Here is a 15,655-nt window from a genome sequence, read left to right as displayed (position 1 = left end):
TGACTTCTCAGGGTTCTTCCAGCACTGACCATCTTGATTCAAGCTGGTGTTCCCTGGGGCCCCTGCCTGCTTTGATTTTGTCCACCCATATCTTATGCCTAGTCCTACAAAGGAAGCCAAAAATACCCTATAAGAGGGCCTTGTAGGTGGAAGGTCAACTCTGACTCCAAACAGATGCAAACTGCAGCAAGGGAAGTCAGAAAGGAAGGGCAGTGCCCCATGGTCCCCAGGCCCTGGGACCCAAAAGGAACTAGGCTGAGCTTAAAAGCTGGGAACCCAGAGACTAAAACTCTTCACAACATTTACTGCTGATGCATGCATCCCACTCAGGACCCTGGGACCAGTTGTAGAATAGTCTATGAGCCTGAAACATACAAATGGGTGAGTGGCTGAACCAATCTGTCAGCTGTATTAGGCACAGATAATAATAATATTAATAGCGAAATAATGATAATATTTGTGTCAGATTCTGAACTAAGTGCTGAATATGCATTCTCTCATTTACCCCTCACAATGACAGTGCCATGGGGTTATCATTTTCATGAGCCACACTTTGCAGATGAGGAAACTGGGGCTCAGAAGGGTTAAGCAACTTGCCCCCAGTCAGGCAGCAGAACCGGGATCAGGACCCCGGCAGCATGACTCCAGATCTCAGGCTCTTGACTGCTCCTGGTGAGCGACAAGACCCTCTACATCTCTTCAACAAGAGCTGGAGAAGACAGCCTACATGTAACTCTACTGAGTCATTTATTCATGCTCAGCTCAATATTTATTGAGCACCCACTGTGTGGCAGCACTCAGTGTGCCTGGCCACACGGCTGCTGAGATGAATAAGCACAGCTTCTGTTTGTGAGAAGACTGTGGTCTAGAGAGAGGCCAATTTATAAACCAGCGTTATAAAAACCAATGGCTCCAGGCTGCTCCTGGGGAGACACCTATGTCCAGAGGGGCCCTGTACGGGAAAGGGTGGTGACCCAAGCGCAAAACGTGGACCAGGGTGTGGAGTGACGGCACAGGACCTTTCTCTGCCGTCGTCATGGCTGAACCTCCATTCCCAGGCCACGAGTCCTAGAACTTCTGGCAGAAACTGCTGGACGCAGGAACAGTGGGTGTCTAGCTTTGACCTTTGTGGGAGGGGGAGAAGATGACAACGCAGTCATTTAGGTTAAAAGGTGGAGGGTTAGCTGCTCCTCTGGAACAACCCATTTCATCGTTCTGAGAAAAACCACTTGACTTTTCGTATGGAGAGGCCGTAAGTGGAGAAGGAGATGTTTAGGGCTCAGTGGCTCAAAGGAGCTACAAGTGCTGTGTGGCCACAGAAAAGCTGCCCAAGCAGGACTGCTTCTTTGCAGAGGAGCTCTTACCTCAGGGCCCCTGGGGGAGCGGGAGGAGGCCCAGCAATGGGATTTCAGAGATCCAAAAGTCCCTTGAACTTGCGGGGGGAAAATGTCATGTATTTGCATTTTTTTTGCTAGGTAGAGCTTTCATCAGATTTTCAAGGGCCCCTTGAATCCACTGAGAAGGCTAAGGATCACGCCTCTGAAGAAATACAGTCATAACTCAGTAGCCACAGGGTATGGGTTCCAGGACCCCAGCGGATACCAAAATCCACGGATAGTGAAGTCTCGAACAGAAGATGGCGAGTTCAGTCCACCCCCTGCAGCTGCGGGGTTCACCGCCGTGGGAATGGAGGGCCAGTTGCACTGATATTTATTTTCTAAGTGCGGATTTAAGCTGTGTCCCCCAGCCATTCCATGTTCCTGGGGTGGCGTGTGTGTTCTTGTTTTCCTGCTGCCATGCAGAGATCAGGAGCTGAGACCCAGAAGATGGCCAAAAGGGCAGACGGGGTCAGTGGATGCGCTTCCCCAGGCCCTAGGGGACACCATGTAACAGGAACTGGACAGCCCGGGTGCAGTCAACACGGACTCTACCACCTGATGCTACACATGGTTGTTTCAATCCAGACAGCCCAGAAACTGGGAAATAGCTTCATGCTTGGGGATTGGATTTTGATACTATCATTCAGTTGAGGCCTTAAGCAACACTGCAGTGTCAGTCATCCAAGCAAGAAGCAACTCCTGGCTCACAGAGTGAGCAGGGAGGAGAGACGGCTTAGATAAGGGGGAAGGGAAATCCTTTCCTTTCTCTGGGCTCACTTAGTTGGGCCAGACCTTCCAAGGCGTTCATATCTGCTACAGGGCACACTCAAGAGTGGGGGGCAAGGGGGAAGAAGCTGGACCTTCCAAGAGATGGGCTGGGACTGGGCTGGAAATGCAAGCACGGGAAGGCAGATCCAGCCTCTGGGCTCTGAGAGCAGCCCTGCAGGGTCGTGGGTTTCCTGGGCTGAGATATCCTCCAGCCCTTCTGCACCATTTGCTGTTTTTTGTTTTTTTTTGGTTTTTTAAATAAATTTATTTTATTTATTTATTTTTGGCTGCGTTGGGTCTTCGTTGCTGCACGCAGGCGTTCTCTAGTTGTGGTGAGCGGGGGCTACTCTTTGTTGTGGTGCGCAGGCTTCTCATTGCGGTGGCTTCTCTCGTTGGGGAGCATGGGCCCTAGACGCAAGGGCTTCAGTAGCTGTGGCATGAGGGCTCAGTAGTTGTGGTGCACAAGATCTAGAGCGCAGGCTCAGTAGTTGGGGCGCACGGGCTTCGTTGCTCTGCGGCATGTGGGATCTTCCCGGACCAGGGCTCGAACCCGTGTCCCCTGCATTGGCAGGCAGAGTCTCAACCACTGCGCCACCAGAGAAGCCCTTTTTTTTAAATAAACTTATTTTATTTATTTGTTTTTGGCTGATTAGCTCTGTTTTTACTCACCCCTGGCTCCCCAGTGCCCAGCACAGTGCTGGCCCTTGGAAGGTGCTGAATGAATGAATGGGCCTGGATCCCCGACTATGCTATGAACTCCTTTGGGGCAGGGACCATTTGGGGACCACTACAATGTTGCCCCTCCCTACCCTTCCCCAGTGCCCTGATGACCATGGGGCTGAATCCCTTCCTCCTCACTAGAAGTTCTCAGCTCAAACCCATGGCTCCATGGGTCAGGCTGAGGCCCTGGTGGTCCTTGCGGATGAGTAAAGGAGAACCCACTAACCTACACACGGGAGGAACTATCTCCACTGGTGGTGGCCAGGACCACTTTTTGGCCTTTCAGAGTGAGGAGGAGGGGGTGAGAACACAAGAGGCTGGTTCCAGGCCCCTTCTAATGTTTAGGGGGGCAGAGCAAGAATACAAGTGGGAGGTCCACATACTACCCGGCTAAAATATTTTAAAGTTATAAATCAGATAAACAAATAAAATACTTTCTATCCTCCTACCTTAACACTGCAATCTAGAATGCAGAGCTGCCTGGAGATCTACCCCATGGCCCCAACCCCAAATCTGTGGCCCCCCTCCCTTCTCTCCCCACTCCTAGCTCCTTCCTTCACACACCCCTGTGGGCACCAGCCCACACATCCAAACTCTGTCTGTACCCCCAGCAAACAGCCACCCGCGGCCACCCCTCAGGCCTAGAGGGACACACACTGGCTGCACATCTGTCCTTGGGAGCCTGGGGAAGAGGACTGAGCAAATCCTTAGAAACAAGCAGGCTTGGGAAGACAGAAGATTCCAGCATCCAGGGCGCTCCACATGTGGTCTAGAAAGAGAGGTTACAGGCTCTGAGTGGGCACCTGCCCCTGACTTTTGGGGGCATGGCCAGGAGGGGGCCTCAGCGGGGCCTTCTAAAGCCAGAGCCCAGAATAGGGGCCCCCGCCTGCCCATGGTAAGGGCTTTTATAGTCAACCAGGGGAGACAGATGAGACCCTGGGCCAGGACAGGAGCAGCCCCTGTGAAGGAGGGAACAGAAATGGCAGATAATAGTATGTGTAGGACTTGGAGAGGAGACACAGGTAGCTCCCAATCTGCACGATGTGACTGCAATTTGAGCCTGAGCCTGGCTCCCTGACACCTCAGCAGGTGGCGGGTACAGCCACCTGCACCCTTTGTGAAAAGCCACCTAAATGACTGTACTGCTCGCCCTCTCCTCTGCCCTCCTCTGCCGACACCCAGCCCATGACTGGGCTGTGTGCAGGGCGTCTGGCCCCAGGGAGAGGTGGGGTGAGCCCAAGTCTACACCCACACAGCCATAAATAAGAAGCCTCTGGCGACTGCTCACTCAGCCTCATTTCCCCAGCTGTGACAGCGCCGGAGCCTCTCAGACACCTGGACCATGGACCCTGGGGAATGCACCTGCATGTCTGGTGAGTAAGGATGCCCGTCCTGGGATTCTGCGACCTCTCGCCAGCTTCCCACAGGGAGCCTGCAGGACTGTGATTAATGCTTCTCTTCTTCCAATTAGAAGCACCAATGGGGTTTGTGTCAGACTGGCCACCTCTGCGGCAGCTCCTGCTCTCTGTTGGATACCAGCTTGATTTGCTAGAATTAATAACCTGACTTAGGAATGACTGTGGTGGGACCTAGCGGCGAGCCTCTGGGAGCAGCCTCCGGGGCGGGGGAAGAGCTCTGGCCCAGACCAACCTGCTTCTGGTCCATTGCTCCCATCCACTCCTGACACTTATTATTTCCAAGCCTCAGTTTCTTCATCTGAAAAATAGGGTTACTTATCCCCAGCTGCCCACCTCCTAGGGTTGCTGTGAAAGGGTTAAAATCATAAAGCATTTGCAGATGTCAGGGGAGTTATTAGAAGCATATGCGGACCTCCAAGTCTGAAACTGCTTAATTCCATGGAAGCATGTTGGCCAGGAGAAGTGAGGTCAGGGTTCAGAGCCATCTTGGGTTTTATGACCTTTGGAAATGGCATCAAGAAGTCTCACAAGCCTCCCTGGTTCCTAACAGGACATGTCTGTCCCCAAAATTTGCCAAAAAGACAGAAGCTTCCAACATCTTGAAACTCAAAACAAGAAGCGGGATGATTTTTTTTTTAAAATATAGATGGTTTTATGATATGGAAACAAGTGGTAGCTGTGACTCTCACTTTGGGCTTGTTTATATCATTTGACCTTCCTCCTACACGTTCAGGATTTCCATCTTGCCTGATACCTTGAAAAGGTGAGGAGGTGAGGATTTCCATCCTGCCTGATACCTTAAAGTTTTCGACAGTCCCCAGGGGACCTTGGGCTTGGCCTAACTTAGTGGTTCTCAAACCTGATCGTACATCAGAATCATCTGGGTTGCTTTTTTTTTTTTTTTTTTTTTCTATTTTTTGTCCGCACTGCGCAGCACATAGGATCTTAGTTCCTTGACCAGGGATCAAATCCATGTCCCCTGCAGTGGAAGCGAGGAGTCTTAACCACTGGACCGCCAGGGAAATCCCTGGGTTGCTTTTTAAGAAATACTGATTCGGGCTTCCCTGGTGCCGCAGTGGTTGAGAATCTGCCTGCCAATGCAGGGGACACGGGTTCGAGCCCTGGTCCGGGAAGATCCCACATGCCGTGGAGCAACTGGGCCCGTGAGCCACAACTACTGAGCCTGCGTGTCTGGAGCCTGTGCTCCACAACAAGAGAGGCCACGACAGTGAGAGGCCTGTGCACCGCGATGAAGAGTGGCCCCCGCTCGCCGCAACTAGAGAAAGCCCTCGCACAGAAACGAAGACCCAACACAGCCAAAAATAAATAAATAAATAAATAAATAATTTAAAAAAAATAATATCTCAAAGGCTGGCCCTAGGAATCTGCATTTTAATAAGCACCCCCAGGGACTCTGCTGTGGTCCCCCCAGTTTCTGCCCAGGGATTGTGACTGGGAACCACTGGACGGTCTTCACCACTGGGGTGATTCTCAGCAGCGTCTTCAACCTCTTGTCCATCCACTGACCAAGGGCAGCCCAGACCCCCGGCCACCAAGACGGCCTGCAGCACGCCTGTGTGCCCGCTCCACCTCGATGCTCATGTTTGTGGCTCTGTCCTTTCTCCTAGGAGGAATCTGCATCTGCGGAGACAACTGCAAATGCACAACCTGCAGCTGTAAAACATGTCAAAAAAGTGAGTCTGGTGACCGGGGCCATGCACTGCTGGCGGGGAGCTGGCAGTCCGTTTCTGCCACCCTCAACCCTCCAGCCACGGTGGGATTGAGGGTGTCCTGGATGCCTTTACCGATTTGGGAGGGATCTGAAATGAAAGCTGAGTCCCCCGGGCTGCAGCTGACCTGGGGGTGAGGACATCCTCAGTGTTTCAGGGGTTTGGATAAGAAGAGGGCTGAGGGGAGGTTCCGGCCTGCCCAGTAGTGAAGGGAATGGCCTGGCGTCATGAGCCCTTGGATCCGCCACTGTCCAATGGCGGTGCGCCAACCCCTTCCCCTCCCTGGCCTCTGATGGACTCTGGGTGACCCCTGAGGTCCCTTCCAGCTCTAACATCCCACCACTTCCTGTCCCAGGTTTTTTGCTCATGTGGATCGGAACCTGTGTGTAGCATGCTTTTATTTTTCTACTTCCTTCTAAGTGGTGAAGGGGGAAGTGGTCAGATAAGAGTGTTGACCCAAAGCTGATCTTTCCATCTCCTGCCCCTTCCAGGCTGCTGTCCTTGCTGCCCACCGGGCTGCACCAAGTGTGCCCAGGGCTGCATCTGCAAAGGGGCCTCGGACAAGTGCAGCTGCTGCCCCTGAAATGCATCCACCGTGCTGGGGACAAGGCCTGGGAAGCATCTGTACAGTGCATTAGTCGAAGAGTTGGAATGACTGTACAATAGGTTGTGCTTTTTATATATTTGCCCAAGTCAGGTGGTGGTGACATTCATATAAAGTGCTTGGAGCAATAAAGTTTTTCACTCGTGGTTGTCTGGTGGCTCAGAGCAATGTTTTACCCTAGCCCAGCAGGACCAAGAAGGGCTGGTTCCATGAAGATACAGCAGGCACCAGCCTGTACCCATTCTGCAGATGGCTGCTAACCCCAAGATCCTACCGCTCTGCCTGAGGGTTTTCTCGTGCAGCACGAGCTTGCCTGACGCATGCACAGGAAGGGCAGGCCACCCCTGGGAACAGCCCTTAACGGATGACAAACAGGAGTTAGTGAATTCATAACATCAGCATCTTTACCCTTACAAGGGGACAAATCTGAGTCATGTTCTACACGGTCCTCCAGAAGTCCTCAGCAGCAATGAACTCCGACAGCCCACGGAGGTAACCTGCTCATTAACATACTCCTTATTGGCTTCCTTCTTTCTCTGCCTCACTTCTCCATCCTCTTTCCAGGGCTTCCTGGGATCCCCACGCAAAGAAACTACTTGTACAGGGTCCACTTTCGGGGTAACCTAATGTTTTTTTTTTTTTTTTTTAAGTAAGGTTTAATTTATTTATTTATTTTTAATTTATTTTTTGGCTGCAGTGGGTCTTCGTTGCTGCGCGCGGGCTTTCTCTAGTTGCGGCGAGCGGGGGCTACTCTACGTTGTGGTGCACAGCCTTCTCATTGCGGTGGCTTCTCAGCACGGGCTCTAGGCACACGGGCTTCAGTCTACAGGGCAGGCTCAGTAGTTGGGGCACACGGGCTTAGTTGCTTTGCGGCACGTGGTATCTTCCCAGACCAGGGCTTGAACATGTGTTCCCTACATCGGCTGGCAGATTCTTAACCACTGCACCACCAGGGAAGTCCAGGGGTAACCCAGTCTTAGCCAGGTTTGCCTGGAAGAGTGTTGGCCCTGAATGCCTTGTGCTAGTGGTACTGTTTAAGGGACTTCAGCACTGAACTCGCCAAGAACCGGTAAGAGGTCTGGGCAGATCTAAAGAAAATCCCCATCGCCAAGGCAGTGAGGGTATTAGCTGGCTCAGTTATCTGGGTTCACCTTTGGCACAGGGTGACTGGGCAGACATGGACACTGACATTCTAGCATCTCAGAGAAGTCAATGTAAAGAGAAACGGAGGTCTTTATTATATCTCCCCCATCCTCCCAGATTGCTGACATACGTATCAGCGCTTTCATTCCACCAGCACGATTCCAATTAAGTTTGACGGTAATTAGTGCTGCCATTTTGCAACACTTAAATGCACCAGTCCCCGTGCTGAGGGCTGCACACACATGTTCCTCACTTAATCCCTACAACAGCCCCACAAAGAATGGGCGGTGTGGAGGAATCCTTGATTTTTAACAAAGAACTATTTTTATTTATTTTTAAAATTTATTTATTTATTTATTTTTGGCTGCATTGGGTCTTCATTGCTGCACACGGGCTTTTCTCTAGTTGTGGCGAGCGGGGGCTACTCTTCGTTGTGGTGTGTGGGCTTCTCATTGCAGTGGCTTCTCTTGTTGCGGAGCACGGGCTCTAGGCGCGCGGGCTTCAGTAGTTGTGGCACGAGGGCTCAGTAGTTGTGGCTCTCGGGCTTTAGAGCGCAGGCTCAGTAGTTGTGGCACACGGGCTTAGTTGCTCCGCGGCATGTGGGATCTTCCCAGACCAGGGCTCGAACCCGTTTCCCCTGCATTGACAGGCAGATTCTTAACCACTGTGCCATCAGGGAAGCCCCCCAAAAAAACCAAACCTATTTTTAAATAGGTCTCCATACACAATGTACAAAACACAAAAGATACAAAGGGTGTAAGACTCCTTCCCACCTTTGCGCCCCAGTCCCCCCCTCCCCAAGACAACTGTCACCACTTACTGGTGTGACCTCCCAGGGATATTCTGTGGCTGCACAAGCACTAATGATACACAGCATCCCCCCCCCACCCCGAAACACACACTATGTACCTTGGAAACTTGGCAAGTGTTTTCTCTCACATAGTAAACTCTCTGCCAGGTCCATTTTTCCATTTAAGAGAAAAGAATAGGTAGATGGAAAAAATTAAGAGCTTAAACAACCAAAAAATAAGGTGACAAAAGAAAAAAATAGATGAAACAAAAGGGTTAAAGAAAATATGGGAGACAAAGAGAAAACTCCACACACATCTCTGCCATGGTGGCGCTGCCCAAGGCAGCTGAGGCTGTGACTACGTCCTTTGGTCTTTTTCCGACCCGCCAAGCCTAGCATCGTGCCTGGGACCCCTCAGAGCAGGGGTCATAAACACCCATAAAAATTCACCGACAGCAATAAACCTTCCTCTCCCTAGAAATACCCATATGAACAACCTCAGTCAATCTTACATATGATCTTAGGGGATTCACAGGCTGTCCCAAAGGCATCTCTGGAACCCCCAGAAGACCCTGATTAAGAATCTAAGGTCCATGCGATCTGTTACTTAAAAGAATAAAGTAGCCTAATAATAGATTAAATACTGAGCACTTAAGACCTGCCAGGCACTGGGTCCAGCACTGCCTACGCATTACTTCATTTGATTATCACAACACGACCCCACAAGGTCAGTACTGTTATCAACCCCATTTTACAGATGAGGAAACCAAGGCACACAGAGGTTCAATGACTTGCCCAAGGCCACCCATCTAGTTTTGTAGAACTGAGATCTGAACCCAGGTCTGACAGACTCCAAAGCCATGCCCTGAGAGTGCAGAAACAACTTCCAGGATGGAAGGCGGTCAAGGCTGAAGTCCCTGAGGCTGGCCCTGGTGAGGAGGCGGAGATGCAGTCCACACTCACCCACACCACCACCCTCAACAGAGCAGAAGGTAAACTCAAGCTCTGGGAGGTTGTTCATTCATGCTGCCAAGGGCCTGACACCAGGACCCAGAAGAGGCCAGGAGCAGCCTTCTCCACCACCGGCCTAGGTCAAGGTGACCCAGAAGCAGGAGCGGGTGAGAATGGAGCCTTCTCCAAGGGTGCCCTGTGGGGCTGGGCTCAGTGGGCCAAACAAGGAGCAGGACTGACTGTGCGCTTCCTGGCACTGGGCACTTCCATAATCCATACTGTCATCCTCTCTGTTTGGAAATCATTTGCGGCCTCCCTGGGAAGGTTTCCCCCTCCGTCCATGAATTGTGCTTTAGATGCAGCATCACAGTGCAATGGAAAGGGCTCAGCCTTGGGAGTCAGATGCTCTACCCTCCCTGGTTGCATGACTTTGACCAAGTCACTTACCTCTTGAGGCTCAGTTTCCACATCTGCAAAGTGTCCCTCCCTCATAGGGAAAAACCATAGCATAGTGTCTATGCACATAGTAGGTGCTCCGTAAACAGGGATTCATAGGGCTACAGCCTTTCTTAGGCTTCTGTTTATGAATCTCTGAGAAGGCCCCTGCCAAGTCCTTCTCTGTGACTGCAGAGCTCTGGGGCCCTTGGGAAGGACACGATGCTGGTAATGACACCTTCCAGGGGGCAGAGAGGTCCCCTGTGTCTCCAACAAGCAGGCTGGCCACTCTCTGTGCAACCTCAGCCCCGGTGCGCACAGGGCTGCCGTCTCATCTCACCCAAATGCTTCACCTGAATAATCTCTTTTATTTCTACCACACCTTGAGGGGAGAATCAGCCCTCAGAGTCTCACTTTAATAATAATAATAATAATAATACCAACAACTAATATTTATTGAGCACTGAGTGCTGAACACTTAACAAGTGCCAAGCACTGGGCTAAGCAGTTTATAAACATCATCTCATGGACCCTGCACCATCAGGACCACTTTAGAGCTGGACAATCAGGGCCCTGCTATGGACCCCTTGCCTTAGAGGGTCTGTCTCTGGCCCCCCTCCCCACAGGTGAGGAGTCTGAGGGTCCAAGGAGACACATCCACCTGGAACTCTCATACCTGTCCCTCCCCCACTGTCCCCATCCCACCAACTAGACAAGGCTTTGGGTACCTGGGACCAATTCCAGAGTCTGTGTGTGTGGGCCTCCTCCCCAGGTTGGTCCTGCCTGAGGGTAGACCATGCCATCAGTGTGTGTACTCCTAGGCCTGAGGGATGGCCAAGGGGCAGCTGTATTCAAGGATGGGAGATGTGTGGATAGAGACTGAGCACTTGCACTTTGGTATTTACAGTGTGGAACGGAGGCAGGGGTGGGAAGAGAAGGGATGAACTACAGGCTAATCCTCCACCTCTGCTTTTGCCCCAAGCCCAGCAAGTGTTCGGGGGAAGGCCTCCGCTAACAACCCTGGAGAAGAATCCTGTTATGACCCCACTTTACAGATGACGAAGCCGAGGCTCAAGAGATTCAATGGTTTGCTCAGAGTTATGAGGCTAGTAAGGGGCAGACCTGGGACCTGAATTTAGGGCTGCATGACTTAGAGGCCGTGCTCATGCCTATGCTAGATGGATGGGGCCGAGAGAAGGCTGCAGGTAATCCTGCCCCACACCCAGGCATAAGAGGTCCCTGTCCTGGGCCTTGTGCTTCAGAGAGCCTACATATCCAAACACTCAAAACACAAATTTATTAAAGAATACATGGGGGCCTCTGTCGCTCACGAGCTAGTACTTGTTTGGTGCAGTGTGATCAATTAACCCTAAACCCTGGTCTGCTCTTGTGTCTAACACTGTTCCCTAAGAAAATACTCCTCCAGCTCTTGTCCTATGTCCTCAAATCAACAAAAAGTGAGTCAAAGACCTTAACAGATGTCTCACTAAAGAAGATATACAGACGCCAAAGAAGCATATGAAAAGATGCTCCACATCATATGTCTTCAGGGAAATGCAAATTAAAACAACAAGGAGATACCACTACACACCCATTAGAATGGCCAAAATCCAGAAGACTGACAACACCAAATGCTGGCGAGGACGTGGAGCAACAGGAACTCTCATTTGTTGCTGGTGGGATACAAAATGGTACAGCCACTCTGGAAGACAGTTGGGCAGTTTTTACAAAACTAAACATACTCTTATATAATCCAGCAATCGTGCTCCTTTGTATTTACCCAAAAGAGTTGAAAACTTATGTCCACGCAAAAGCCAGTGCATGAATGTTTTATAGCTGCTTTATTCATAATTGCCAAAATCTAAAAGTAACCAAGATGTCCTCCAGTAGATGAATGGATAAACTGTGGGACACCCACAGTGTGAATGGAATATTATTCAACACTAAAAAGAAATGAGCGATCAAGCCATGAAAAGACATGGAGGAGATAAATGCATATCACTAAGTGAAAGAAGCCAATACGAAAAGGCTACATACTGTATAATTCCAACTAGATGACATTCTGGAAAAGGCAAAACTATGGAGACATTAAAAAGATCACTGGTTGCCAGGGGTTGGTGGAGGGAGGAATGAATAGGCAGAGCACAGAGGATTTTTAAGGCAGTGAAACTACTCTGTATGATACTCTGATGGTGACTGTATGTCACTAAACACTTATCCAAACCCACAGAATGTACAACACCAAGAGTGAACCCTAATGTAAACTATGGCCTTCAGGTGATTATGATGTGTTGATGCAAATTCACCAGTTGTAGCAAATGCACACTCTGGTGAGGGATGTTGATAATGGGGGAGACTATGCATGTGTGAGGGCAGAGAGCACATGGCAAATCTCTATACTTATCTTTCAATTTTGCTCTGAACCTAAAATTGCTCTAAAAAATAAAGCCTACTTTAAAAAAGTATCTGTATGCCAAGAGAGTTTATGGATGGTCCCAATGCCAATGTCAGAGATGGAGACTGCTTTCAAAGTGCAGGATGGGGACTTCCCTGGTGGCGCAGTGGTTAGGAATCCGCCTGCCAATGCAGGGGACACGGGTTCGAGCCCTGGTCCAGGAAGATCCTCCATGCCGCGGAGCAACTACGCTCGTGCGCCACGACTACTGAGCCTGTGCTCTAGAGCCCGCGAGCCACAACTACTGAGCCCGCATGCCACAACACCTGAAGCCTGCGTGCCTAGAGCCTGTGCTCTGAAACAAAGAGAAGCCTCCGCAATGAGAGGCCCGCGCACCTCAACAAAGAGTAGCCCTCGTTCACCGCAACTGGAGAAGCCTGCGCGCAGCAACAAGGACCCAACGCAGCCAAAAAAAAAATAAATTAAAAAAAAAAAAAAAGAAGTGCAGGGTGGGTCTGAGTGGAAGAAATGACGGAAAGGACAAATTAACTCATAAATCTTTCTCCTCAAAAAGCATGAATGCAATAGATTCTCATGTCATAAAGTATCATTTCCCATTAGTGTGACACATGAATTTCTCTTAGTTTTCCTTGTGTTCTAACTTGTGTTTCCAGAACATTCATGAGTTTATGCTATTTGTAGAAGTTTCACAAGACAACTGAGGAATATTTTGTAATATTAAACATTTCATATTACTCTTAAATTTATATATCTACACATATTTATAAATTGTCAGATACACATTGAACTCTAGAACTATGAACAGTTTTATTTTTATAAAAATTCTTATTAAAATTTCATTAACTCTTTATAAAATTAAATAATATAGGACAGTGAAGCTAGATGGAAAAAACTAGATGTCCTTGGTAGCCTCCTTCAGCAAGTTCGACCATTTCTGGTCCTCTTGGAACAAGGGGAAAATAACCTCATTTGCCTAAGCCACTGTGCAGCTGAAAGCAATTTGATACACGGTGTAAGTATGATTAAGTCCTCCATGCTCTGTCTGTAGATTGATTATGACATGTGAAATAAACCGTTCTTATGATATTATGAATAAATAAATACTCTTTACTGGAGAACTAAGGGTGAATGGATCCACAGAGAAGGATATGTAACTCGATGTCACTGAAATTGAGCTACTTGAAGGAGAAAGGAGATAAGAAGGATACTCTCTTCTGAGACATGCTCAGAATCAGGATACAGGATACTTTTTAGTTTGCTTCATATTTGGACTACCATTTTCTTACAGGGCTTTTGTTATTCCTGGCATTTCTAATTGCCAGGAATTTTCTCTCCTGCTATTTGTTAAATGATCTAATATCCATTACCTTCTTTCCTGATTGTCTGTCTGACTGTCATTCTGGGTTCCCTTTACATTGCTCTCCTGGGTTGGATTCACTGCTTCTTGGATACCCTGTCATCCTCTGTCTTGCACTTTTATTTGCTGGGGTACATCCTCAAGCAATCTTTTACCAAAAGGATGAATTAGGGGAAACTTTCAGAATCCCTAAATGTTGGAAAACACCTTAATTTTTCTCTCATGCCTGATTGATAATTTGGCTGGATGTCACATTTTAAGTTCAATATCATTTTCTCTTAGCCCTTTTGAAGGTATTGCTCCATTGTTTTCCAACATTCAGTGTTGCTGCTATGAACACTAACATGACCTTTATTTCTCACTGTAAGTCTGTTTTTGAGATATTTCTCAGCCTTTTTTCAATACTTTTATTGATCTTTAAAAATGTTGTCAATCGGGCTTCCCTGGTGGCACAGTGGTTGAGAATCTGCCTGCCAATGCAGGGGACACGGGTTCGAGCCCTGGTCTGGGAAGATCCCACAGGCCGCGGAGCAACTAGGCCCGTGAGCCACAACTACTGAGCCTGCGCGTCTGGAGCCTGTGCTCCGCAACAAGAGAGGCCGCAACAGTGAGAGGCCCACGCACCGCGATGAAGAGTGGCCCCCGCTCGCTGCAACTAGAGAAAGCCCTCACACAGAAACGAAGACCCAACACAGCTAAAAAAAAAAAAAAATGTTGTCAATCATATTTTTAATATATAAGAACTCCTTCTCTGAATGTTTATCATAATACCCAGGTTTTACTTTTCCTGAATGGAGTCATTTCCTGAATCTCCCTGATGAGTTAAAGGCTTTTTACTTTTATTATTAAGTTTTCTGATAGTTTCTTGAGCTATTTCTGCTTCTTTGAGCTGAAAGCAGGCTCTGTGGGTGCGCGTGAGACTTGTTGGCTGGCAGACTTGGTTCTAGCATGCCCAGGTAGGCAGCTGGCAGGAAGTTCTGGCCTGTGCCTCAGTGTCAAAACAAGAAGGGCCCTCTTCTGTCCCTCACCTAGGAGCTTGGCCCCTGTTAGACTGGTTACTTCATTTCTTTGGAGAATATCTCACAGTCTCAGCCTGGGGGAAAATGGTGTACCCAAACAAGTAGAAGTGAAGGAAGCCATGTGGCAGTACTACAGCCTCTTCTCCCATCAGTCACCACCCTGGTTTCTGCACCTCCTTCCTCTTCTTCTCTCCCAGTTTGACTCCCCAGCTAAAACGGAACAAAATACCCACCCCTACCCCGTAGACTTCTCTACTTCTTGATCTCAGCTGTGGCTTCCTCTGCTCCCATTTACCCATAAATGTGATTCAACCCCTGCCGGTATTCCAGAAAAATGTTAAACTCTGATTCATTGATCCAAGTCATCCTCCCCCACACCAATTCTCTGCTGTTCTGAGTTTTTCTTTCTATCTGTCTTTCTTTAGTTTCTTTCCATGGATTTTCAGGAGGAAGGAGAGAGGTAAACGCACATGCTCAGCCTTCTATCTTGAACCAAACTTCTGGGCTCGGCTTTTTATTGGTATTATTTGAATGTCTGCAACAACCCTGCAGGATAGGGATTATTATCTTCATTCTACAGGTGAAGAAACTAGACTCAGAGAAGTTAAGGACATTTTCCCTCACTCAGGCAGGACCAGCTGAGAGGGAAGCTTGAAGACCATAAGGGAAAATGAGCTGGGGAAAAGGCCAAAGTGAAAAGGGAGCAGACTGGTTACACGTGGGCCTGAATGGGTAACACTTGAGCAGTGCAAGGAAACCACCAAGGAAAGCGATTTTAGGTCAAGAAAAAGAAGAGCTTTCTCATGGCAGAGCCATGTGGAGGAGGAAAGCACTGTGTCAGCAGGCTGACACATCATGGATTGGGCTCCTGTGTTGCCTAAGGGACAATGGAGACCTCAGAGAGGCTGTGACAGACGCTGCACCT

The 15,655-nt window shown here is 49.1% G+C and overlaps 2 protein-coding genes across 2 annotated transcripts in view; one reads left to right on the top strand and one right to left on the bottom strand.

The window, feature by feature from the left end:
* Positions 1-1,053, bottom strand: part of BBS2 (Bardet-Biedl syndrome 2) — a 58,481-nt gene extending 57,428 nt beyond the window's left edge. Inside the window, exon 1 of the mRNA XM_082436986.1 lies at positions 1,020-1,053. Coding sequence (XP_082293112.1) covers positions 1,020-1,038 — 19 coding nt within the window. The 5' untranslated portion in view covers positions 1,039-1,053. The remainder of the gene's footprint in view (positions 1-1,019) is intronic.
* A 3,087-nt stretch (positions 1,054-4,140) lies between these two features.
* Positions 4,141-6,765, top strand: MT4 (metallothionein 4). The gene is made up of 3 exons (XM_082437027.1): positions 4,141-4,240; positions 5,914-5,979; positions 6,507-6,765. Exons 1-3 carry the CDS (start codon positions 4,210-4,212, stop codon positions 6,596-6,598), a joined length of 189 nt encoding a protein of 62 aa, XP_082293153.1. The 5' UTR covers positions 4,141-4,209; the 3' UTR covers positions 6,599-6,765.
* The last annotated feature ends 8,890 nt before the right edge of the window (positions 6,766-15,655 follow it).

Source organism: Balaenoptera physalus (genome assembly GCF_965194825.1).
Source record: "Balaenoptera physalus genome assembly, chromosome: 19".
In the NCBI taxonomy this organism is placed as follows: Eukaryota; Metazoa; Chordata; class Mammalia; order Artiodactyla; family Balaenopteridae; genus Balaenoptera; species Balaenoptera physalus.
This window is presented reverse-complemented; position numbering and strand designations above follow the sequence as displayed.